The following is a 27,554-nucleotide window of genomic DNA, read 5'->3' as shown; positions in this document are numbered from 1 at the left end:
ATATTCATGACCCATGAAGACTACACTAAATGAAGTCCATAAAGACTACATTAAAGAAGATCCATGATCTCTATCCTTTAACAACCTAGCTTTGAGCAATAAAAGCATTTTAACCTCTAATGCATTGCTATCACCTTTTTCGCACACTGACTCTAATCCTTTGATTAGTTTATGATTTAATCCATTATGATAATCATCCAATGAACGCCACAAACACTCATCCACCTTAACTAACATCCCAACAATATCCAAGAGGCCCAAGATGAGGGGATTCTCCGATCGAGAAAGGAGGTTGCAACAAAGGGTTAGATCTATATTGGTGATACATGGGTGACGCCCTATGCAAACTCTCACCATGGAGGACATCAACATAATCATGCAACAACTGATGTGAGCCATCTCTAGATTCTAATACTCACCCCCTGACATACGCACCCACTTTTTGTATATGTACCTCTCAGACTCTTGATACCCCCACTTTTACAGCTCTAGTAGTATTTCTGTCTAGTTAGTTTCTTTCTTTCTTTTTATTTAGAGCTTGTATCACATTCACCATGATATAACTTTTTGGTCTCATAGGTCAGGATGGCCTTTAGCATTTTTTACTCCCTGTTTATGAGCAGTGGCCATGAAAGAAAATTTCCATTGGCCAAAGAAACGTACAAAACTACGTAGCACTCCCGCACCAATCAAATCGCAAAACCCTACAGCTCCACCTCAAGAGCCTTTTCCCTCGTTAATACTGGGAAGTGCCAATTTGATGTTACAGAAGAACGGTTTTTCCTTACTTTACAGAAAAAGAATGGTTAACCTCCCAAAAATGTATGTACATGTTATACATGACTACATTGCCTCAAGAATAGTGAGCTTTAGAATGCCTCAATCAGGCCATCTTCATCTCACTGCCAGACTTCCATATCAGAGGGATCTGCTCTTTGCCAAGACCATATGCACAGAATTACTTCAGAAGCTGGATGCAAGTAGCGGTTCCAATGGCAGCTGCTACATGCCATGATGCATGCAGGAACGGTGTTTCCGGATAGACATCATCTGCAACAAATAGAGCACATCCAACAAGCGCTGAAATTGCATGAATAGTATGCGCTTTTCTCAAATGTGGCTCCGCTTTCACACGCTGTGCAAAAGTCACCTGCAGAAGCACACAATCAAAGCTAGAATTGAGAACTAAAGCAGACTAGCACCTATGAACTATAAAGAGCACATCTCTTTGGGAAAGAAGTTCTTACAACATAAAAATACATTCGACATTGTGCTAAAAAGAGCCTTAACAAAAGGCACTGGCATATGCCGAATACCTTGATTGAAAGTTGAAATTGAAAAGCTTGTATCAAGCTCAAGAGAATTCTCTTACCTCCATCAACCCTAGATGGAAAGCTGACACCAATGCAGGCTGGACAGGTAGAAAGGCAGCTGATGCTACATAAAGCATTCTTGAGTCGTCTTCTCTGAGAGCTCGAGAAAGAAGCTGTAGACACATAACAAAGGACTTTTACTATTTAGACACTTCATAACAACTGCCTGTTACTATTTCTCATGTGCCCACACAAGGCTGCTAACATCTTGGTCCAAAGTGGTGGTTGTTGAAGAAAAGTAGGCAACCAAGAGACCTTTTGAGCAAGCGTGTGGTAATGAACATCAAGAATATTGAGACCTCTGTGCATCTTGGATGAGCACATCAAAACTCTTTGAAACCAATTCGGACACTTGCTGATTTCACCACAAACATTCTATGGCCTTGGACAGTGCTTTGCATTGCAAGCCTATAATGGAAAACTAAGTGTAAGCCACAATCGTGGACTGGACAATTCATAGACATACTTGCAACGGCCACATGGAACGCTTCCAATAATTGATCTTGCATTGAAGATGAGTAAAAACCCAAGCCACCTCCTCCTCCAATGAAACATCCCAATCAATTGGGTAAACCAAGATGCTAACCAACTAGGCATGAGAACAATTTGACCAGGCCATAGATGTGAATTCCAGCCATGATGAGAAAAGGGGCAAAAGGAACGACTTTGCAAAACTGATACGTAGACAGACATTTATTGCCAATGCATCGACAATCATTTGTACATCCTGAGCTAAATTTTGTGGAAAATAACCAAATGTCCTAGAATGGCATGCACAAAACGAGCCAGCCAAGGACCAAAATAGAGCCCTAAAATGAAATAGCAAAAAAAAACTCTACAGTGACTGCAGTCAGCTTTTGCTAAACAAAGTTCAAGTAATGGTCGCCTTTTTGAAAGCAGCACAACCCATTGATAGATAACATGCACCTATAACGAAAAATCATGCTGAAAATGGCACAGTATTTAATAGAACTTGAACTAAATTCTATGAAAATTCATGAATTTCTGCTGGAGGGTTAAAGTTAGATGCACACAGAAGCATAATCCTCCAGGACTTCTGAAAAAATAGAAAAATGCTTTGGGCAAAACACAAAGCTGAGCTGAGATGTGAGATTTTTGACAGATTACTAAGGCCCTAATGGCACTTTTCACAGTATTTAATAGAACTTGAACTAAATTCTAGGAAAATTCATGAATTTCTGCTGGAGAATTAAAGTCGGATGCACACAGAAGCATGGTCCTCGAGGACTTCTGGAAAAAAAGAAAAACGCTTTGGGCAAAACACAAAGCTGAGCTGAGATGTGAGATTTTTGACAGGTTACTAAGGTCCTGATGGCACTTTTCACAATTATATAATTTCTTGCAATGCCAGCAACTTCTGATTTCTGGCCTTCAAAACCCAATGATTTATTTGATTCCAAGGTCAACAGCCAGAAACCATTCACCAGAATTCAAGGGGTTGACTCAAGAGACCGAACATCAATGAGAGAAGAAAACATCCACGTTGATGGGACATAATGCACCTCACTACATAAAAGGATCTCACATATGAAGAAAATATATCCAACTTTTGTGGAACTAAAATGGCCATACAGCTTGTTTCATCTAATGAAGGCTATTTGGCTTATTTCAGAACAAATTATCGGGCATAGTTTTTTCTTCATTGATGCCTTTTCAATGTTTGAGCTAAGAACTGCAAAACCAATTTAATCACGCGATGATACAAAGCTGCTGATAAATCTATTTCAAACAACAGTCAACTGCCAAAAACTACCAGAGTAGATGTTGCAATCATTGCATAGTCTCCATATCGGAAAAATTGTCGGGCACCTCCTTTAGAAGAATGATAGAAACTCGAAGCAAGTCCAACTCCAACAATAGAATCTGCATAAAGCTTCTTTGCGAGCCTGTTCCTGTTAGCAATACCCAACTTGAAATTTTTGCAAAAATAAAACATACGATACAGAAGTTTACTGAACTCACATTGTAAAATTACCTGGGGGCTTGAATTCCAATAAGTATAAATGGTATTGAAGTCAATATATTTGCAATTCTATCTGCTAGATGATGATCACCTGCAAAGTATAAGTATCTTATATAGCATGAACAGAATACATCAAGCTAGTTCTAGTTAACGGATCTAAAGGTTCTCTCTCAGAATGTGCAAACAGAATATTCATATTTTCATGCATTAGGCCCACTATGCCTTCTCTAATCAGAGGTGCCTGATTCTTGGGTTAATAAGTCCATAACCTCAATACTACGTTCGACATTCCTACCACCACATCACCGCCCTAAGCAAGCCACGTTGGCAATTTGAATACTAGGTCATCAAGACTTATAAGTTACTAGACTGTTCCTGATCAACTAAATAAGGGCACGTATTAATATTCAACTGTCTTTATAGAATAAACATGAGGGAAAAGAGCTTAGGTTACAGCCCCAACGCATGGAAAAATGCCAAAACAGCAGCCCACAATGTTCAAAATTGTCAGTTTGGACCCATCAATAGAGACCCCAAGGTTGACCTGGAAAAAATCCTTAACAAATCGTACAAATTACTGGTACAGCGCAGAGCGCACGAGTTGTCCCTTATATCGCACTTGAACAACTATGACTGCAACGATATATATACTTGTAGGATTTCATGCATATGTAGACATATCTTTAACATAATATATTTAAAGTGTGTATGGTGTTTGCACAACAAAGCTAGTACACACATGGATGTTCATGTCTGCGACCGTTCAATGTTCTTAAGTTTGAAACTCCTATTGCTAGCACTGTAATAAAGCCGATATATATGCATGAACACAGGGTTTCTGCTGCCTACCTATGCACCCATGCATGACATCTTTACTGCTTCCCATTGCAGCCCAGTCATGGTGTGTAAATGTGCAAGCAAACAGGCGTAAACACATACACCATGATTCTGCAATCATCACCCCTTACATTCACCCTTAAGGATGTACACCCTTACACTTTAGTAACTCCATTGTTTAAAATGTTTCTAGTTTAGAACTTGAACCGAGCCAAACCTTGCATGTTTAGAGAGTACTAGAGGAGCTAACCTCGGCAGTTTGGAGCAGACAACCGTAGCCAAGGCGGCCTTTGGTCCCATAATTTGCGTATAGGAAGAACGTTCCATAGTTGAAAGCTTTGAGTAGTTTCAGATCTGTGGATAAACAGACTTCTTGACATAAGCTCTCAGTTATAAAGCCCTTAGCGAGATCAAGCAAATAAGTATCCCAAGGCAGTAACCACACAATACAGTTTACATGGAGCAATTTGTATCCAAAAGGATAAAATTACTCAATACTTCAAGTCTGCAGTCCACATGACAACTTTTTGTAGCCAAACGTCAGTAAGAGCTCATGATACTTTCTGAACTCCACACATTCTATGAAATACTTCTTCTCAAGGGAGTGTTAAGCAATTAGAGACCATGACAAAAGTACCAAGAATAATGTACTGGATATTGTTTGTTCACAAGAACTTTCGTTTTACTCGAGGGCAGTGAGGGTGGAGAATAAATGCAGACAGTGCATGATGATTGATCAATGTCACAAGGTTTCTGGGTACAGAGACTACACAAATTAACATGCATCTAGATATTCACAGTAAGCACTTAACTGTGCGTAAGTGACTCAATGGTAGTGAATTTACACATTGCATCCACTTGAAGACACTTGAAAGGCCAGATGAGAGGAAGATGTGCTACTTGGTTTCCTGCGCGGAAGGCATAGAACAATATGTGTACTTATCTGAGTTTGAAATGCAACAATTGTCGCTTGTGCTGTACTTGAAAATGACCAGGCTTTATATCCATCATTGACATTGATCACATGAGACCACATAATTATAACCGGCAAGTCACTAACAGGGTGGCAAAACAGGCAACACAACATGACTGAACTGAAACAGCAAGCACTGAAACTCAAAAGGAACTATAGACAAGAGACAGAATGGAGGGTAGTTCTCCACTCAGTTGCGGCGGCCCTTAAGTCAGCAGGCACCCCTTACAGTACTTCTTTATTGATTGCTCTCAGAGATACAATATCCAGGGAGAGCCTTGGAATGCAACTTAATGCCGAAAGCTCACCCAAGGCCCATATTTAAAGGCACGTGGCCAAAAAACAGCTGCATCAAATGGACAATCTATCACATGCTTAAGTGGCCGCCACCCACAACATTTTAGAGGAATTCCACAATTTCCTTGGGATGACCATCAGATTACGCAAACTCTTTAAGTACACTATCATAAAGGCACTTCATGTTCCAGACATGGCCTTCAACCTACTTTCTATGGCTAGCTTGGATTCCCAAGGAGCAGAGGCACTCTTTAGCAGAGGTAAGGTGACCATCTCCGATTCAACGACAGGATCAGCTCTTGCACATGGTGAGCACGAAGGCTCTCTCTTCAAGCTCACCATCTTCTTTCTCATGGAGCGGGTTCTTCATTGTGGCATGAAAGATATGGCAATTTGAACTATGGACAGCTGCACAAGGCAGCTCAGGATTCTCTCGTGGAAGGACTTCCAAGCATGTGCATCCAGCTCAGGATTCTCTCGTGGAGGGTGTCAAGTGCAGTGGAAGTGGATTGAGCTCGGATCTAGTACTCCGCATAAACACAAGGTTACTTTACGTCACTTGAAAAGAGAAACTGAAGGGAACACAATGAAGGAGAGAGAGAGAGAGAGAGAGAGAGAGAGAGAGAGAGAGAGAGAGAGAGAGAGAGAGAAGAAGAAGAAGAAGAAGAAGAAGAGAGTTTTAACGTCGTAGGAAACTATCCCAAGAGACCTTAAAGATCTAGCCGACGAGGAGTTGAACTCAAGACTTGTTATTCAAGAGAGAGAGAGAGAGAGAGAGAGAGAGAGAGAGAGAGAGTATGTCGCGTCCCAACCATCCTCAAGGGCTCCCTTGCTCTGTTGCTAGAGCAAGTACTTGCTTTACTACTCGCACAAATGCTCATACAATGGTCCTAAATGCGGAGATGCTGAGATGTTGATGGATACTTGCTAGAGATGCTTGGTTCTGCAAAGCTAAGTGATGAATGCCAAAAACGCCAGAGGTTTTGATGGAGATCTGCAACTTTGCTTGCGATAAGGGCTGAAATCTGCAATGCTGATGTTGCAGGCTGAAATCGATGATGTTGATGCTAATGCTGATGCTGAAAAACGCTCACGTTTGTGGGTTGAAAACGCTGGTCTGCTGTGGCTAAAAACGCTGGCTGAATGGGTGGAAAAGGCTGGCGATGATGAGTCTGAAAATACTAATGCTGGCTGATCTGAGGGGATGCTAATGGATATGGGCTTGTAGGAGGAAAAACGCTGATGCTTGCTGAGGGCTGAAACGCTGATGTGCTGAAAACGTTGGGTACTGTTGGTACTGGTGCTGCAGTACTGAGTCTAGTACTTGTTCTTGCCCTCAAGTGTGACCTCCCCAAGGTCACCTATATAGCAAGGAAAAGCTCGGTCAAGCAGCCATAAATAAGAACCCACAGCCTTGGAAAATAAAGCTTAAAATGTCACTTATTATTAAGTAACCTAAGAAATTGTTCACATGCCTATATGCTGAACTGAGTGTATTGCGCAAGAGAGGCTATGCAACTACGACCTGCATGAACATGCACGTCTTGCTAGAGGCTCACAGAGGCTAGGTCCTATGCTAAAATAGGATTGACGCTAGATTGTAGCAGAAGCTTGTCCACGTGGCTCAAGTGTAATGTGTATGTGACATCCCCCCCTGTTAAAGGTGAGACGCAACTACCAAACTTCTTCCTGTACTTTTGATACTGAATGCTTTTGATGCTTGTGGATGCATAAGCCGATGAAAACTCCTCCAAACTTGTAGATACTGTGGATGTAGGTACTACTGCGATGTAAACACCGACCATACGAGTTACTAGGTAGCCTTACTATTGTCATAGAATACCAGCCTTGATGCTAACTCTACCTTGCGAGCAAGTACTACCACTCGAATAGTCCTGCCGTGAAAACATTGCGGCTGAAGATGAAAGGTAAGGGTGCTCGGAGGTATTTCCAATGGTTCCATGTCAACGGAAATGGATGCACGCTAAATGCGAATGCAAATGCAGAAGAGGGTTAGGGGTCCTTTCTCCAACTCCTTCCATATCCGCTTACAAGGCAAGCAAATCTTCGTATTCAAAATTTGGATTTTCATGTATCCGATGTCGACCTTCATTCAAAGACATAACGACGAAGACAGGAGCGCGCAGTGGGAGTGGCTAGTAAGTCCGGGTCGGGACGTGAAGTTTCTTTGAAAAAAAAAAACTGAGAGAGATTCTTGGTTCAGCTTGGGTTCTTGGTTCTTCACTTCAGTTCGTGAAGTCGAAGCGCGCATAGAGCTCTAATACCAATGTCAAGTGCAACGGAAGTGTTTAAGAATTGAGCTCAAATCTTCCGCACAAACACAAGGTTACACAACCACCGGATGGTGTCCTGACGAGCAAAGGAGGGATCAACCACACAAAGGGCAAAAAATCAGCCTGCTGTCTGCCCAAAAAACGTTGCAAAGGGTGCTGAAAACGCTGTTGTAACAGAGATTTCAGCGTGTTTGTACGGTACGGGAGCGTTGCATAGGTGCAAACGAGGAGGTTCTCGCACTTCTCAACCGTCAAGGGACTGAAAACAGAGAAAAAACAGCAAGTAATGAGTGCTAGAAAAGTGCCGGTTGGGTGTAGATACCTGACGATGGTGTGGATTTGCAAGTTCCTGGCAGTAGAAGACTCTCCAAGAAAGTGAAGGCCGCTTCCTCAGCTACACAAGCTCGGCGTTGTACTGAAAACGCAGCAGGTCTTCCAAAAACACAGCAAGTGTCAAAAACGCCAGCAGGTCCAAAAAAAGCAAACGATGCCAGAAAATGCAAAGCTGTTCTGGGGCTGATTTGGTGCGATCTGCTGCTTGAGAGGGAGCGCCAGCAGAGGGGAATGCAGATCAAGACCTTCAATGCAAAAAACGCTAGCCTGCTCAAAAAATGCTAGGGTTTAAAAAACGCTAGGCTGTTGTGCAAGTTTTCCGCGATGAAATGTTGCAGAGAGGTACCGTTAGGCCTTCTGGAAGCAAATCGCTGAAGATGCTTCAAGTCTTGGCGCCTTATACCATGTGAGAGTGAGCAACGGAGAGGGTGAGAGCCACGCGCGCCGGAAACTCTGAGAGAGAGAGAGAGAGAGAGAGAGAGAGAGAGAGAGAGAGCACTAGAAACACAAGTGCTTTGCAAATGATGCTCTCAATACACAATGAATGACTACAAGACCCTAACCGTTCTATTTATAGAATGTTAGGTTGAGGTAGGGCAAAATGTGTAACCGGTGCAAAAAACATAAAAGCCCAAAAAATGGCTAAAAATGTGTGTGCACCCAATCAGGTTCAAAAATGAACTGCCGGACATGTGCTAAAGTGACCGCCCATGCAATCTACGTGATGTGCGATGGGTGGCCAACCCAGGACAATCACTAGCCATACAAAATGGCGAATCAACGGTGGTGTAACTCTTAACATCTGGGCAATATTTGTTAGGTGCAGCGGAATGAATGTTTACGCTTTGCTCAAGATGAGCGCTCCGAACTGTGCTCAAGGTTCCTTTTATTCTTATGGAAGGGAGAGCCTTCCGTTCTTAATGAGAGAATGCTATGATCACAACAAAGTGAATGGACACTGTGCGTGCAAGTGTATGAGACTGAGAGATAGAGAGAGAAGAGAGATACGACACCAGAGACGACGTAAAACCCTCCTCCGAAGGCCCCACTCTCGTCGGCGAGAGTGGTCTACTATTGATTGCACAAACTGGTACAAACTGTATGTATGAGACTAATGCAAGTCTAGGCTATGTCGACGATGACGACGGTGATGACGAAGTCGACCTAAGGGATGAAATCTGCAATCTTTCTACTGCTGTCCAAAAACGCTATGGGCTGAAATCTGCGACTAGTCCAAAAACGCTGATTTGGGGGCTGTTTTCTGTGGTTCTTTGACGCTGAAAATCTGCAGGTTTAGGGCTGAAAACTGAGGTTCTTAAGGTCTGGAAACTGAGGTTCTTTTCGGGCTGCTACTCTTTAGGGCTGATCTTGTAGGTACTTCACTGATGAAAAACGCTGCATTGTTGCATGTGCTGGGATCCAAAAACGCTAGGCAAAGCTTCTGTCAAAAGGCTAGGCTGATGGTAACCAAAAACGCTAGCTTGTTGTCTTGTCAAAACGCTAGGGGCTGGGCTTTGCTGGCGAGGGTGCTGATGCAAAACGCTAGGCATTGGGGGGTATGGCGATGATGTGCTGGTGCAAAAACGCCAGGCAATGCTGATGAAGGAACGCTAGGATGGGGGGATCTGCTGCTTGGAGGGAATCCACCAAGGCTTGGTCATGCTGAGAAGTTGCCTGTTGAGCTTGGCTCCTGTTGCCTCTTCTGCCATTTAGTGCTAACTTTGGTTTGCTTATATATTTTTTTACCCAAATTGCCCTACCTACTTTTGTTGGAAAGTCACTTAAATTAACAAGTGAAAAATACCAAAAATAGGTAAAATAGGCTAAATGCACCGGAAAATTCCCCAGATGGAATCTGATGGATTCTGGTGGGAATACCGATGATCATGTTGTGTGCAACCAGAGGATATACATCTACACTAAGTGATTGGGCATGCACGGTCTACGAATAGACTCACAAAAGTGCCAGATCACTTCTAAATCTAGATTGACTCGACCCTGATCATGCTGTAGCTTGTCCACGGACACATAGGGTTGGATGTGTCACGTGACAATATTGCCACATCATCATTTTGTGACATACCCCCTCTTGAAAGAATTGTAATCACCCTCAATTATGCCTACAAAATCAGACATAAGCCATAAACCAATTTAGTAGACACTCGCTCTAAGTACCGACAGTTCGACACACTAGACGACACAAATCCAGCACTTGTACGAAGACAACAGTCACATCACATAGAATCTAGGACCGTTCGGCTAAATGCCAAACCGCTAGCGAGGTTAGTGGTAAGGGGTCTGCAACCACGACGAGGCTAGGCTGAATCTGTTGGCAACCCAAGGCTGGAAATGTTGCTGCCTATCTTGGCTGGAAACGCTTGTTTTCCTGGCTGAAACGCTGGTTACTTGGGCTGAAAACGTTAATCACGGATCTGGGAAAACGTTGGGCTGTTGGAACTTGGCGGGTCATGTTGAGGAAATCTCAGGGAACGCTGGACTTGCTCCTCCTCCTACTTCCTGCTCTACAAACGCTGCCCCCTGGATGCCTATATACCCACCAAAGGCTCGGTCGAGCAAGCTAATAAGCAGCCCACGATTTCATTCATTTGCTAAAAGTCACCTATTAATTAAGTATCCAAAATAAGAGGTGGTTCACATGGTAAAAACCTGTATGCTGAAAATGTTGTCCTGTGCAAGAGAGGGTATGCAAGTGTGACCGACCTGGACATGCATGTCCTGCTAGAGGCTCACAACGGTGCCAGGCTCAATCCTAAGCTATTGGCTCATGCTAGACTGTAGCAGAAGCATGTCCACGTAGCGCAAGTGAAGTGCACATGTGACACCTTGGCAACCAAACGTGCTTTGTACTTGGGTTTGTCATTTACACATTTGACCTTATAAACCGACTTGTTAAGAATAGCTTTCCTACCTTTGGGCAAAGGCACAAGCTCCCATGTATTATTTGCATACAGTGATTGCATCTCAGATTGCATAACAAGCTCCCACTTACTTATGTCTTCACAAGACTATGCCTCTTTTAATGTAAGAGGCTCACACTCATCAGTCAATAAAATGCAATCCATAGATAGTTGAAACCTCTCTGGTTGCCTTCTAACACGTGTAGACCTTCTCACCCATTGACTGGTGATGGGTCTACATTATCGGGAATGTGCACACCATCAATTGGCGGCTGATTTTCAGCATTACCTCGCTGCTCTAATTCATTTTCAGCAAGCTGCTCATGTCGTATAATCCCACTTTGTGCACCTAGTTGCTGTCCATTCTCTTCTGATTGTTGCACAATGGGTTCCTTCTCATTTTCAGCATTAAAAGGAATAAAATTTTCAGCCAAAGGTGGCTTTATGGCTGGCTGATCATGCTGAAACTTGACCTTTTTCTTGTCAATGTCTACATGTGTAGCATTTTTCAACAACTTAACCTCATTGAAAACTATCTCTTGGCTGCGTATTATCTTCCTGAACTCAGGTATCCAAACTCGGTAACCCATCTCTCCCTCATCTCCATATCCCATGAAGATGCCCTTGATAGATTTCATGTCAAGTTTGGTCCTCTGATCAACAAGTACATGCATAAATGCATCGCAGCCAAAGACTCGTAAATGGTCATATGCAGTCGGTTTGCTTTTGGCAAACCTCTTTAGGGATGCCACTATCTAACGCACGATTCGGAGAACGATTGAGCACATGAACTGCAGTTTTAAGAGCCTCTCCCCAAAACTCTTGAGGGAGATTAGTTGTGGACAACATGCATCTCACTCTCTCACAGATTGTGCGATTATATCTTTCGGTCACACCATTAGATGATGGATTGTAAGGAACTGTCAATTCCCTCTTAATGCCATGGATCTCACAGAACCTGTTAAACTCACGTAATACATACTCTCCCCCATTATCCGTCCTAATAGCTTTTAACTTGAGTCCTTTTTGTGTGGTCACGAATGCATGAAATTTCTTAAATAAGTCAAGCACAACACTTTTACTCTTTGGTACATACACCCATGTACTAAATCAAGAACATGTAATTTGCAAGCGACACCAGAGGGATAAAAAAACTTCACTTACTTTCCATCGATACAATCGTTAAAAAAGTCAACGCCACGGCCTTTTACATCAAGTTTCCGTAGAGAAGAGAGAACATCAAGCCCTTTTTCACTCATATGGCTAAGTCTTTTGTGCCAAAGCTTCTTGTGAGAGTGAACTCCAGCCACAACCAAAAACTTGCCAAGTAATGCCTTGCAATGTAAGTAATAAAAAGTTCCCTTCTTGTTGTCCTTTACAATCAGCATTGAGCCTTTAAGCACTTTCCCAGAGCCACAACCAAACATAGTGCAGTAACCCTTGACATCTAGCTGTCCATTTGAAAGTAGACTTTTCTTGATACCAGGTACAAACCAAACATCATGCAAAATCAGCTCTTGGCCATTTTCAAGCGCCAAGTGTATAGTGCCAACACCCTCTGTAAGGTGCGCTGGAAGTGAATGTTGATATTGCTCAAGATGAGTGCTCAGAACTGTGCTCAAGGGTTCCTTTTACTTACGGAAGGGAGAGCCGTCCGTCCTTTAGAGAGAGAATGCAATGATCGCAAACAAAATGAATGTTATTGTGAATGAAGGTGCTGAGACTGAGAGAGAGAAAGAATACGACATTAGACGGTTCTCAACCCTCCAAGGTTCTCAAACCCTCCTCCAAGGGCCCCCCTCTCTATGGCGAGAGTCTATGCTATAGATTGCACAAATATGGTACAATGGTCTAGATGCAATGGACTTGCCGAGATGTCGACGACAATGATGACGACGACAAAGACGGGCGAAAACTGAAAACGCTAGGGCTGAAATACTGAAATCTGCAAACGCTGACTTTTGTTGATCTCTGACACTGTGTCGGCGAGGATGGCAATGACGATGACTCGCCGACGATGTAGTGAAAACGCAGATGCTGAAAACTGAAAAGAGCGGGCTGAAACTGTAAATGCTAGCTAATTCAACGATACGGCGAGGATATGTTGCAGGTAGGTGAGATCTACGACGCTAGGGCTAAATTTGTTGTGGCTAAGTGATGAAAACTGAAAACGTTGACGTGCTTGGTTGATCTGGCGCCGGAATCTGCGAATGCTAGGCTTGATCTACAAACTGAAAACACCAAGCTGATCTGTAGCAGAAACGCTAGAAGAACTGCTCCCCAAAACGCAAGCTGCTACTGTTGACTAAAAACGCTAGGCTGTCTTCTGTCGGTCTTGCTGAGGAGAGAACACTGCAAGTTGTATTTTATGAACTTAAAGCGAGCTGACTCGACGATACGGCGAGGATCTATTGCAGGTAGGTGAGATCTGCGAGGCTAGGGCTAAATTTGTTGTGGCTAAGTGATGAAAACTGAAAACGTTGACGTGCTTGGTTGATCTTGTGCCGGAATCTACAAATGCTAGGTTGATCTGCAAACTGAAAACGCCAAGCTTATCTGTAGCACAAACGCTAGAAGAACTGCTCCCCAAAACGCTAGCTGTTATTGTTGGCTGAAAACGCTAGGCTGTTTTCTGTCGGTCTTGTTGAGGAGAGAACACTGCAACTTGTATTTTATGAACTTAAATCTCCCCATCCCTCATCCAACCTTCCTAAAACACCTAGGTATCCAAAAAACTTGCAATGGAGGAGGAAGTAGTAGTTGAGCACCCTACTTCAGGGTCCATCTGCACTTCTCTAACCCCCCCTCTTTTTCCGCTTTTTTGGACCCCTCCTCCCTTTTCACCAACTTACTTCCCCACTACACCCCGCTCCACTCCTTCTGTCACCAGCGTGTGACTACTATCTATCCTTTTTGTTGATTTCTTTCTTATTATCTATTTACTTTCACTTTTTGGAAACACCCCTCGGGAAATCTAACTGCCCTGCATTGCATAGCTAGTGTGGAACTGTCCAGAGGGAGTCCAGGCATGAGGACAAGAGAGCACTAAAGTTGAACAAGGACTATGGTTAGCCAAGTGGGGTCATTGAGTAGCCAAAGTGGAATCCTTTGCTACAGAGGCTACATTTCAATTCTGGATGTGGCCGCAGTGTACAAAAAGGGTCAGATGACCTAGAAAGATACAATGGCAGTATCTCCTAAAATTTAGGGAACTGCTATTTTGGGACCTGAAAATGTGTTGGCGTCATTACCTCCGGAATGACAAAGGGAACATTTTCTAACTCTGCTGTGAATTCAACTGGGCAACCGGTTGGGAGATTTTTAGGCGGCAACCCCGAAACGGGAAAATGCTTGTAAATGTGCCAAGTGCCACCTTCTGGTGCACTTTCCTCATGCAAGAGAAGGGGGCGCTGATTTTTAAGCTGGGAGAGGCTCATTTTCAGATTTTGTCCCAGGTTAAGAGCTATGGAGTGCTTGCATTCCCTCCTATGTACAGTGCGGTGCCAGGAGTGATGCCCTGCACGCTACGCACTGCCCTCTCTCTCCTCTATGGCAGTATGTTATGCCCCACTAGTGGGCTCTTCATTTGACCAATGTACAGTTGTGTGGGTTCATGCACGATTGCCGAGGCAAGAGCCTCTTGCACAGGTACTGGATTAGCTAGCGGCTAATCCCCCGCAAGTACACGTGAATTCGGAGAGGTTTCACGCCAGAAATCTCGTCCGATTCAAAGGGCAAGTAGCCCTATAGGTGCGGGAGCTCTAGGACTTGCTACGGATGAGACCGGCACGCGAAACGGAGCCCGAAACAGTAAATTACAGCCTGCTGTGTATTTTTGCAGGTTTAGGGTTTTGGCCCTAAACGGACCGTAATACCCCCAGGAGGTTCGGGGACGCAAGGGGACCGCTATACAGACGATCTGGCCCATTTTCGGGGCTGAAAACAGAGAATTCAGCGTGCTGAAAATTCTCGCCAGGTTTTGCAAAGTGCCCGTATGTGTCGGGAAAGTCGGTCAATGCGTGGGAATACTGACTGTGAAGGGTCCTAGTACAGTTATGCTGCCGAAATCGGGCCGGAACAGTTAAAATTCAGCCAAGTGTGTGCGGGGCAGCTTGTAGGGATCCACAACGTTTATTCCCTCTTTTGAACAATAAAGAAATACCGAAAGGGGCGCCTAAGTTAGGGGCCAATCTGGTGTCGGTCTACTCATACAGGCGCAATCTAGCAGCCTGTATCCCTCTGCCCTTTGTTGTGTCTTGAAAGTACAGGTAAAGTGGACGACAAATTAAATGGGTGAAAGCTAAATCAAGGTTTAAAGTAAAGTCTACCGCCTTTTTTGGATTGAACAGGCCGGTTTCACGGTTCCATCGACGGGATTAAATCACTTTTTCCCATAGAAGTGAGCCTTGGTCAATTTGGGCTTGCAGACACAGGGGATCATAGACCAGACACAGGAAATTGCAATTATGGCTGACAGACCAGATGATGTGACTGAAGAGGTTTCCTCTTCACAGGGTCAACAGACACATGAAGTGGGTGAGTCCTCAAGACCACCACAGACGGATGATGATATATTCAGGACCCAGTTGGCTACTGCTGTGGCTATGTTCACACAAGTAATGCAGAATCCGAGGTTTTTAGCCTTTCTGCAACCTCCTGTTCCGTCTCAGCAAGTTGGGTCACTGGATCATATTCAAAAGCCTGTTAAGGCTCAAGCACAGGTGATTCATATTGCACAGTCAATGGAAACACCTCTACACTTGACGGAGAACATGCAGTCTCGACAACCTGTGCCTAAGGTGCAAGAATAGGTGGCTGAGATGCCAGTCTTTCAAGCTGTACCAGTTCAGTCCGCCAACTTTCAACAGCCTATAGCAGGTTCTAATGGGCAGGGAAGCCACCTACAGGCTATGCAACAGGTCTTCCCACGACCTTCAGTACACCCTGGCTATTTTGGAGGTGTATCGGTATTCCAGAGCATGGCTGGTCATGCACCTGGAAATCAGTTTTACACGTCAGGTACAGTGTTCAAGAGTGCTCAAACGATGATGCCTAACCCCATGTATGGTGTCACGGGCATGCTACCAGGGTTTCAGAGCACTCTGGGCCAATTTGGGATACCACAGGCAAATTTTGGTATGGCTGGAATTACAAATCAGCAGCCAAATATGGTGTTTCCAGGTCAACTTAATTGCGGTCAGGGAACACAAATGAACCCTAACAGTGTTCCCATGTTTCAGTCACTTCCATATGACAATTTGACACCGTTGGAGAGGCCAACTCCGTACAAAGAAGGTGGCAAAGGTGTGTCATTCACGACCTTTACAGGGTTTGATGACAGGAAGAAGGCTCTCTCATTCCTCCAGCAGTTTGACAAGGCCTATGCAGGGGGAAACTTTACAGAGGCTTCAAAGGTCCGCAAGGCAGCCACTTTCTTGACAGGGAATGCGGGAAAATGGTGGACAACTTTATTGCTTCAAGGGCAAGCTCCGTCCACATGGATTTACTTCAAGTAGATTTTTGAAGCAGCATGGTTATCTAATGACTTTGAAGCAAATGTCATGACAGAATGGCACCAGCTTAATGCTGCCACTTGCAGAAATCTGGATGATTACAATCGGAAGTTTTGGAAAGCTCTACTTCCAGTAACTTCCTATAGGTTTGTGCCATTGACAAAACAGATTGAAAAATACTGTTGTGGCCTACCCAAAGGATTGAGAAAGTATTGTACGAAGACCAAAGTCACTACTTTGACGCAGCTCATCGAGGTAGCAAACATTGGCAATGGTTTGCTCAAGGGAGAAGATTGTGAATTCAATACTGGCGTCAAGGAAGGATCAACCAAGAAAAATTCAGCGAAGAAGTATGTTTCCAAGGAGGTTCCTAAAGTGACTCACGAGCCAGCCAACGCAGGGAAAAGCAAAGCTTCGGCTAAATCAGAAAAGGGACCAGCGAAGAAATGGAAAAAAGGTTTTCCTCGCAAGTCAGAAGAGCAAAAGAAGGTCCTAAGGACAGAGAACAAATGCTTTATATGTGAGCAGCCTGGCCACATTGCTTACAATTGTCCTACAAAGAAAAGACCAACTGATTCTGATGACAAGGAAGACAAGAAAGGAAAGAAGCCAATGGCTGGTCTAGTGCCAGATATGGTGGGCGACAAGCCGAATTCAGATGCAAGTGAGCTTTGTAGAGCATGGGGAAAGGTCAGGGATCAAACAATGCTCATCTTCTTTGATCCAGGTGCCAAAGCCAACTTCATTTCCCCAGAATTGGCTTCAAAGTTGGGAATCAGACCTGAAGAGATGGGGTATACAGCAGAGGCAGGTTTGGCATGTCCTGGCCATACAGAGGCTGTGACACCCATCATTGGAAAGTTGCGTCTACATATCCAGTCCTATGTAGATGCTGAAGAATTTTACATCATGCCACTGGATGGATGTGATGTGTTGTTAGGTATTCCTCGTGTACAGGGAATCATGGATGCCTACAACAAAAAGATCATTGTACAGAGCAGGGGAAAGACTCACATTCTGGATGTAAAGCTTAAAGGGGAGTCTATTCCCACTGTATCAGCTTCTGTTATTACTTCTGTAATGAAAAAGCATCTTTCTGCGTACTTGGTTTTTGCACGTGAAGTGTCAGATTGTGATGAATCAAATTTATATGTGCTAGATAAAGAAAGGTCAATGTTTTTACAACAGTATAGTTACTGTTTTTCTGATTCATTACCGTCTCAATTACCGCCAGAGAGACCCGAGGACCATGCGATAGATTTGGTGCCAGGCAGTAGCCCACCAAATAAGCCTCCGTACAAGGTTAGTGCGGCTCAGCAGAAAGAGATAATGGGCCAAGTACAGGAGCTGTTAGAAAAGGGGTTGATTCAGCCCAGTTCATCTCCATTCTGTTCTCCAGTGTTGTTGGTGCAGAAAAAGGATGGCTCATGGCGTATGTGCATCGACTACCGTGCACTAAACAAGAATACCATCAAGAATAGGTTCCCTATACCTAGAATTGATGATATTATGGACAAATTAGAAGGAGCAGCTATGTTTAGCAGGATAGATCTAAAGAGTGGGTGCCATCAGATCCGCATTAGATCAAAGGATGTGCACAAGACTGCTTTTAGAACAATGTTTGGCCTTTACGAATTTCTAGTGATGCCCTTTGGTCTCACATGCTCCTGCTACGTTCAATAGGATGATGGACAGAATTTTCCGTCCACACCAGCAGTTTGTTGGTACATTCTTTGATGACATGATAGTCTACTCAAAGAATGAAGAGAAGCATAGGCATCACTTGGCCATTGTGTTTAAAGAGTTACGCAGTCATAGGTTGCTCATCAATGCAAAGAAAAGTGAGTTTTTTCTGGAAGAGATCCACTTTCTAGGACACATTGTCTCAAAGGATGGTGTCAGAATGGATCCTGCAAAAGTTGAAGCGATCAAGTCATGGCCAGATTTGAAGACGGTGCATGATGTCCAAAGCTTCTTGGGACTATGCTCCTATTACAAAAGGTTTATCCGAAATTTCGCTGAGATTGCTTCACCTTTACATGCTCTTCAAAAGAAGGCAGTCACCTTTAGATGGACACAGAAAGAGATTTCAGCTTTTAATCTCTTAAAGGAAAAGATGACTTCAGATCCAGTCATTGTGTTGCCAGATCTTAGGAAGTCATTTGTGGTCCAGTGTGACGCCTGTGGTAGTAGCCGGAAGTCGAGGAACTTCACGAGATCTTGGTCCTTGAACACATTTTGGCACACAAAGAAAGGAAAGTGAAAGGCAAGGTTGCTAGGCGTTACTTAGTAAAGTTCAGAAACTATCCACCAATGGATGCTAAGTGGATGGAAGAAGGTGAACTTGCAGAGTCACCAACTGTGTTATCACTTTACCTTGAAGCCTTCGGTTTGCAACCTACCTTGACCCCTTGAGTTTCAAAGCTACATGGATTGTCAGTGCGACAATGGCTTTTGAAACAAATGATGTACATGGTATTTAAAGTGAGCTCAAATGAAATACCTGTTACATAAATATTAGAGCTGTACAGATTGTCAGTTTGGCAATTGCTCTTATGGAATGTCCAAAAGTTTGGTTAGTGCTATAGAAGTGAGTATTTCTTGTCAGTTTGTCAAGGATACAGTAATTGCTTCTCTTAAAGCGTACATGTGTAACTGCATTCTTAAACTGTCGGTTTGGGTATGCTCGAAAGTGTTACGGGATCCAACGTGTACTATAAGACAGTGGCAAAATGTGCAGCTACCATTTTGTCATTGGAAAGTTAGTGACTCAAAGCAATGGCAGAGTGCGAAGCTACCACTATGTCATTGGGACAGGGTTCACGCAATACATGAGTCAACGAGGTGTTGAATACACCAGGGTTGACAATGAGCATGTATGTGTCGTACATGTCTCGACAGGTGTTGAATACATTAGTGTTGACTCTGAGCATGTACGACATAGATGCAAACGAGGACGTTTGAGATTTCAAGAGGGGGGTATCTCACCAGCGTGTGACTACTATCTATCCTTTTTGTTGATTTCTTTCTTATTATCTATTTACTTTCACTTTTTGGAAACACCCCTCGAGAAATCTAACTGCCCTGCATTGCATAGCTAGTGTGGAACTGTCCAGAGGGAGTCCAGGCCTGAGGGCAAGAGAGCACTAGAGTTGAACAAGGACTATGGTTAGCCAAGTGGGGTCATTGAGTAGCCAAAGTGGAATCCTTTGCTACAGAGGCTACATTTCAATTCTGGATGTGGCCGCAATGTACAAAGAGGGTCAGATGACCTAGAAAGATACAATGGCAGTATCTCCTAAAATTTAGGGAACTGCTATTTTGGGACCTAAAAATGTGTTGGCGTCATTACCTCCGGAATGACAAAGGGAACATTTTCTAACTCTGCCGTGAATTCAACTGGGCAACCGGTTGGGAGATTTTTAGGCGGCAACCCCGAAACGGGAAAATGCTTGTAAATGTGCCAAGTGCCACCTTCTGGTGCACTTTCCTCATGCAAGAGAAGGGGGCGCTGATTTTTAAGCTGGGAGAGGCTCATTTTCAGATTTTGTCACAAGTTAAGAGCTATGGAGTGCTTGCATTCCCTCCTATATACAGTGCGGTGCCAGGAGTGATGCCCTGCACACTACGCACTGCCCTCTCTCTCCTCTATGGCAGTATGTTATGCCCCACTAGTGGGCTCTTCATTTGACCAATGTACAGTTGTGTGGGTTCATGCGCGATTGCCGAGGCAAGAGCCTCTTGCACAGGTACTGGATTAGCTAGCGGCTAATCCCCCGCAGGTACACGTGAATTCGGAGAGGTTTCACGCCAGAAATCTCGTCCGATTCAAAGGGCAAGTAGCCCTATAGGTGCGGGAGCTCGAGGACTTGCTACGGATGCGACCGGCACGCGAAACGGAGCCTGAAACAGTAAATTACAGCCTGCTGTGTATTTTTGCAGGTTTAGGGTTTTGGCCCTAAACGGACCCTAATACCCCCAGGAGGTTCGGGGACGCAAGGGGACCGCTGTACAGACGATCTGGTGCATTTTCGGGGCTGAAAACAGAGAATTCAGCGTGCTGAAGATTCTCGCCAGGTTTTGCAAAGTGTCCGTATGCGTCGGGAAAGTCAGTCAATGCGTGGGAATACTGACTGTGAAGGGTCCTAGTACAGTTATGCTGCCGAAATCGGGCCGGAACTGTTAAAATTCAGCCAAGTGTGTGCGGGGCAGCTTGTAGGGATCCACAGCGTTTATTCCCTCTTTTGAACAATAAAGAAATACCGAAAGGGGCGCCTAAGTTAGGGGCCAATCTGGTGTCGGTCTACTCATACAGGTGCAATCTAACAGCCTGTATCCCTCTCCCCTTTGTTGTGTCTTGAAAGTACAGGTAAAGTGGACGACAAATTAAATGGGTGAAAGCTAAATCAAGGTTTAAAGTAAAGTCTACCGCCCTTTTTGGATTGAACAGGCCGGTTTCACCTTCCCCTTAAATATAATCCTCCCCCCTCCCCTCCTACTCTCCCCTCTCTAGAAAACTCGTTTTCTAACTTGGAAAGAAGCTACCAACTTAAGCTATTTTTTAAGGAGGTCTCCCCACCCTCAAACCCCTTCTCCCTCCCCAATGCCTCTTGGTACCCAGCCACTCCTTCTCTTCGTCTCAAAAATATCTTCTTCTCACTCTCTTCACAGCTCAGTACCAATTACAAAATCTCTTTCTCTAATTCTTCTCGCTTCTCACCCCCTTCCTTTCTTAAGAAAGCCCTTTTTTCCTTTAAAAATGATCCTTCCATTATCATCAAGCCGGCGGACAAAAAATTAGGACCTGTTATCTTATGTAAATCCTGGTATATAGAGGAAGCTTCTAAGCATCTTCTAGATTCCTCAATCTACACCCCCGTAGCTTCAGCTCCCCTCTCCTTTGTCTCATCCTTTCTTTCCTCAATTCTTACCAATTGCGCTCTTCTTTCTACTAAAGAGCAGGCCTTCATCCTTAAGCCTCCTCCTTCCGAACCCCAACCTTGTCCCTTTTTTATGCTTCCTAAGATACATAAACCCTACTTAGTAGGACGCCCCATTTGCTCTCATAGAGGATATATTTTGGAGCATGCCTCTATATGGCTCCATTTCCAACTCCTCCCTATCCTTCTCACAAAGAAACAACACCTTAAGGACTCTTTTTGACTCATTAAAGGTATTTCCTCTCTTGTCCTTCCTTCTAATGTCCTTTTGTTTACATTTGATGTTGAATCATTATATCCTAGCATCCCCATTCAACAAGGTTTACTTGCCCTCTCTTACTCTATCCAACACCACTTTTCCTCACCCAAAAGAAGCCTCATCCTCTCTTTTGCCTCTCTTGTCCTTAACCACCACTACATCTCTTTCTAAGGAAACTGCTGGCGACAAATCAAAGGCACTGCCATGGGGTCTAATTTTGTTGTTGTCTATGCCTGCCTATTTCTTTGTCACTTAGAGGATAGTATCAATCTTCCCTCGCATCCCTCTCTCCTCTATTTCAAAAGATACATCGATGATCCCTTTGGCATTTGGCAAGGCTCTTTTCTTGACCTTGAAAAAATCCTCAAGCTTTACGGATCACCGCTCCAGAACCATATCAAAATTTCTCCGGTCATTTCTTCCATAGAAGCTTCCATCCTTGACATTCATTTCTTCAAAGGACCCTTCTTTTCACATTCAAGGACTCTTGAAGGCTCTTTTCTTGACCTTGAAAAAATCCTCAAGCTTTACGGATCACCGCTCCAGAACCATATCAAAATTTCTCCGGTCATTTCTTCCATAGAAGCTTCCATCCTTGACATTCATTTCTTCAAAGGACCCTTCTTTTCACATTCAAGGACTCTTGATTCTCACTGCTTTCAAAAAAAGTCTTTACTCTTACAACTACATTCCCTGGCACTCTTGGCACCCCACCCACCAGAAAGTCGCTTTTATCATTTCGGAATTGGAAAGATATGTCATTAAAGAGAGCTCTTTGGAAGGGTTTCTGACCATACGTGCCCGTTTTTTCCATAGACTTAGAACAAGGGGCTACCCACAAGATCTTATATATATACCTTCATAAGTTCAGAATAGTCTGAACTCACGAATTATAAGAGGGAATAAAGCACTCATAAAACTATAAAAGCAAGGGACACACGAAAAGAAAAGAAAACAAAAACAAACAAACTAACTAACTAAATCACTTTGATTGCTTCGAAACAAAACTAGATAAAACAAAACATTATTAACTTAAAAATGTTTTCAAAAAAGGTATGTGTAAAATAAGTTGACGCAACTTACTTGGCTTAAAACAAGTACTCAACTTTAAGCCAAAAAAAAAAAAAAAAAAAGGATAAGACATCTTAAAAACTTAATCCTCGAAATCAAACTTCACACAACAACCTATAACGGAACACATTCTTAAGTCCTCAGGTAAGCTAAATATGAAATCGAAAAATGAATACTACTACAAACCTACGAAGAGCAAAGAACCAAACTTGACAATATGTGATCTCAACTTCACTGCTTGCCCAAACAGGAAGAATAAGATTATCACCTTTATCATGCATAGCTTGGACAACAGCTATGACATCCCTACTCACGTCGTCAGTGCCCAAGAGTAGGTGCAGGTTTATATAGAGGTCATTCATGCTTTGAACGTACTCTACAAAACCAACGAGCTGAGTTTCTATCACCCTCCGGGGGTGATGGGCATACTCAGCCATGATAAAGGCTAGCAATTGTCAAGCTATAGTGAAAATACTAGAAACGCTAAAGATCAAAACAACAACATAAGGTGTTATTAAGTCAAACAATAAGTCGGCTTTTTAGCTCCCCACTTCTATTGAATTTACTACTGATTATCTTGAACATTCCAAAGGAAGAAACACTAAAAATAAACTTACTACGATGCAAAAATGAACGAACTTTTTTCATGATTCTTTTGAATGAGTATCCTTTTTCAACTAGTAAAGAAATAAGATGGCAAGATTGAACAACAAAAGTAGATTTACTAGAACAAAGACGAGAAAATCTAAATAGTTGAGAGCAAATGACACCGTACTTAGCTAAAAGAGAAATGTTCGAAGAAATGTGAGGCATGCGGATGATTTTTAGATTGGCATATTCTGGTTCAAGGCGCTTATCATAGATATCTACTTCTAATCCCAAGGGAGTCTGAAAAATCTTAAGGTCTATAAAGACACAACAATCACTATTTGTGGTACAGTTAAGTTCACAAAACTCCTTGGGATAAATCCCTCCGCCTACAGAACTCGAATTCAAGTACATAAAATCTTGAAAAGAAGGAACGTCAGCGACAAAAAGATCATCTACAAAGCGTCTTACATTGCATAACTTGTGCAAAAATATTGGGCAAGTGTTAGCAAGGACAAGACGCTCCATAAAATCAAACTCATAAGTAAAAAGATAGAAATTAGCAAGAAAAACAGCACAATTGGTACCCATAGGGATACCAATTGTTTGCTTGAAAAGAGAGTCGCCGATGGTTATATATAAATTGTCCAAAAGAAAATCTAACCAAGATATGATGTCAATGTCATCTACAATCCTGGTGAATCTCTTTCTTCCTTTGTCTACATCTACATTCTTATTTTTCAGCCATAAGAAGTCAAAGTTCAAGGCCGACTTTTCTACTAGCAATGCCTTGTACCTATCCTTCTCAAGCTTGAACGCAAAAACTTTTGAAATAAGAGACTTAGACTCTAAATTTAAGGTCCTCCAAATTTAGCTTCGTGTATAGCGTTGTAAAGTCAAAAGTTTGGAGACATAAAGGAGAAGATTTCTCCTTAAGGCTTCTTGAAGAGTTCAAAAACTTTAAAACAGGAATCACACCTACTGAATCATTTAAAATCCAACTTGAATCGGTAGGTACGTCTGCTTCCTTTAGCATATTATTCCACAATTCATTTACGCTAGGTAAAATGGCTTTGAAACAATAACTAAGCCATTTGGAAACCTCGGTCAAAGAGGTGTTACAAGAAGCAGCTATAAATCTAGGCTTTATAGGGTTCTTGTGGAACTTCCAAACGGTATATAAAAAAGGTAATTTAGGCTGGCACTTAAAACCAAAAGACTTACAAAAGTCTTCATGTTTCAAGATAACCTCTTGCATTGAAAGATCACAATCACTGTAAGTCTGAGAATTTACTTCACCTAACAAGCATTCTAAATAGAACTTTTTGCACGTAACAACAAAGTTATTAGAGCACTTATCTACATAAGAGATTACAAAATCACGATGAAACTTCCTAAGAGCATCACGATCAGAAGAAGATAAGCTATTCCTTCCTGAAGAAACGTTCCGAGAGCAAGATGCTAATTTCAAAGAAGCTTTCTTGAGGATTACAGACTTCCAATGGGTAAAAATACCTTGAACTCCTAAAGACTCCTCAAACTTTACTACGAAACTAGAAATTCCTTTTTCTATGGCTTTGAGAAGGCAAGAGTCGTTTGAGGAAGGGAGCCTATATTTAGTACCTCTTGAGAAAAGGTCTTTCAAAGAATCCGAAGGAAGGATAGAACAATCGGTAGTAACTACATGACCCAAAGCTCCATTTACGTAAGAAGAAAAGGCAGTTTTACTACAAGGGCAATCAATACTTGAGATTGCAAGCCTCTCTTGCTTTTTAAGATTACGTCCTATGTCACTATAGTTGAAAGCTTTTTGTCCTAAAGTTTTCACATATTTGAAAGCTACGACAGGATGGTTCCATACCTTTCTCACACAAGGAGGGAGAGCATCCAAAGCTTCTTGAGATCTCAAAATAGAGCTTAATCCAATCTTGTCTAAGTCAGGGGAGGTAAAGATAGTTATCAACAAATCTTTCTTTCCAACCAAGGGATTTTTCAGACTAGGACATTTGGACTTCAGAAATTTGCCTAACAGTACTCGAAGTTGAGTACTATGAAACTCTCTTAGCTCCAAATCTTCATAAGAGTAGTTCTCAAGGGTATACAAGAGCTTAAATAGGATCCTTATATTATACCTTTCAAATATTTTATAAGAAAAAGAACCCAATTCCATGGCACTAGATAAGTAAATCAATCTCCGTTTGAAATCTCTATAAGCAAAAATTCTATGGTTAGAAGGGTCATCACTCTCAATTCTAGAGATTGAAGCCCTAGGGAGACCTTGTACTCTACTAGAAATAGTGTTGTGCAAAACAACTGGATTGATTTCAGGGATAGAAGGCGGATCTGAACGAGAACCTTTAGGAATCCAAATTCTTTTAAACTGACTTGAAGGGAGAACTAACTCGGGTTTGAGATGCCTTCGCCAAAGCATAGGTTTCTTATGGTAAATTGTCTTATTTTTACGTAAAGAAGACTTTCCTTCCAAGTTGAAACCTTTAGGGAAAAAAGTATGCAAAGTTCTCATCCAAAACAACTCTCGAGGCCACGCTGATTTATAGAACTCTTTAGAGTTTCTAAAATTACCTTCTATGTGCTCAATGGGAAAACAACGGAAAGACTCAAACCCATGTTTTGCTATTGCCGCATACAAGGTTTCACACTTTCACGTACGGTGCTCTTACTTTGAACTTTTCTCGCTTCTCTTACATGTTCCTGAAAACGAACAAAAGCTGTTCGAAAGGTTTGGCCAACATACATCATTGAACTATCGTGAATATTATAAATAACATAAATAACTTGAGAGGTATGAACGGACTTAGAGGACGATCTACCGCAAGATGTTTTTCCTTAAACGCCTCAAACGATTGAGGGCTTTTATGGAAGAACTTGTGTAATGAGTACTAACTAAGACATTCTTAAAAGAAGCCCAACGAATAGGACCATCACCAAAAACATGCAAATTCTTCAAATTAGACTTAGCTAAAAACTTAAATCTTTCTTGATACAGACTATGACTACTTCTAGCTACTGAAAAGAAAGAAGGGTCGAAAAGACGTACCTGAGAGTCATCAACATTGCTGGTTGAAGCTGAAGAAGAAGTAAAAGTGTTTTTCATTTTTGTAGTAAGGTCAGTGTTTCAGATCAACGCCCGCCTCAAGGCTAAAGATCCTAAGGCTAGATTGGTGCTAGCCACACCCCTCATTTGTATAGCAGGGATGCTGCCAAGCAGTGAGGTCCTTAAATAAGGCTGCTTGCTACACTCAAAAGATCATCGACAATAGCGTGCAATCGAGTGCCCGCGATCCCTTGCTAGAATCACTACTCAACCTCTCCTCTCACAAGAGATATTCATGAAACCGCACAAGAAACCCTTGATCCAAAGGACCCAAATTAAGAAGTTATTTTTATTTTTTAAGAGATTTAAGAGAAAAACATTATTTATTAAAAACATGCAATCTACAAAGTTAGATTTATAACTTTCTCACTACAACAACCACCAAACACACACACACACAATCAAAAGCAAAAAACAACAAATAGATAAATCAAGACAAATTAAGAAATAAAAGACATAACACTCAAACAAACCAAAATCAAGACGAAAAGAAGCTCTACACAATAAATTACAATACAACCAAAATTACAAAAAGACCCATTACTTATTATTATTATTATAAAAAAAAAGTTTATTTAAACCAAAGAATAAAAGTAATACACACATAAAATTACATCGACACACACATGAGTATAAGATCGGTAGCTGTTGGGGTATGCACACCCTCCCAATATATCTTCATGAAGCTCAACAGCTGGTCACCACTCGGACGAAAATCAAAAAGATTTGCATGTCCGCTACATGACAAAAAAATATACCTTCATAAGTTCAGAATAGTCTGAACTCACGAATTATAAGAGGGAATAAAGCACTCATAAAACTATAAAAGCAAGGGACACACGAAAAGAAAAGAAAAACAAAAACAAACAAACTAACTAACTAAATCACTTTGATTGCTTCGAAACAAAACTAGATAAAACAAAACATTATTAACTTAAAAATGTTTTCAAAAAAGATATGTGTAAAATAAGTTGACGCAACTTACTTGGCTTAAAACAAGTACTCAACTTTAAGCCCAAAAAAAAAAAAAAAAAGGATAAGACATCTTAAAACTTAATC

The 27,554-nt window shown here is 42.3% G+C and overlaps 1 protein-coding gene across 1 annotated transcript in view; it reads right to left on the bottom strand.

Annotated features, from left to right (window-relative positions):
* Positions 1-578: 578 nt before the first annotated feature.
* Positions 579-27,554, bottom strand: part of LOC147450786 (uncharacterized) — a 44,135-nt gene continuing 17,159 nt past the window's right edge. The window contains exons 2-6 of the mRNA XM_086519823.1: positions 4,445-4,548; positions 3,370-3,448; positions 3,148-3,286; positions 1,373-1,486; positions 579-1,150 (exon numbers count right to left, since the gene is read on the bottom strand). Coding sequence (XP_086375949.1) covers positions 959-1,150; positions 1,373-1,486; positions 3,148-3,286; positions 3,370-3,448; positions 4,445-4,548 — 628 coding nt within the window. The 3' untranslated portion in view covers positions 579-958. The remainder of the gene's footprint in view (positions 1,151-1,372; positions 1,487-3,147; positions 3,287-3,369; positions 3,449-4,444; positions 4,549-27,554) is intronic.

This window comes from Adiantum capillus-veneris, chromosome 9 (assembly GCF_014529385.1).
Source record: "Adiantum capillus-veneris isolate H3 chromosome 9, ASM1452938v2, whole genome shotgun sequence".
NCBI lineage: Eukaryota > Viridiplantae > Streptophyta > Polypodiopsida > Polypodiales > Pteridaceae > Adiantum > Adiantum capillus-veneris.
This window is presented reverse-complemented; position numbering and strand designations above follow the sequence as displayed.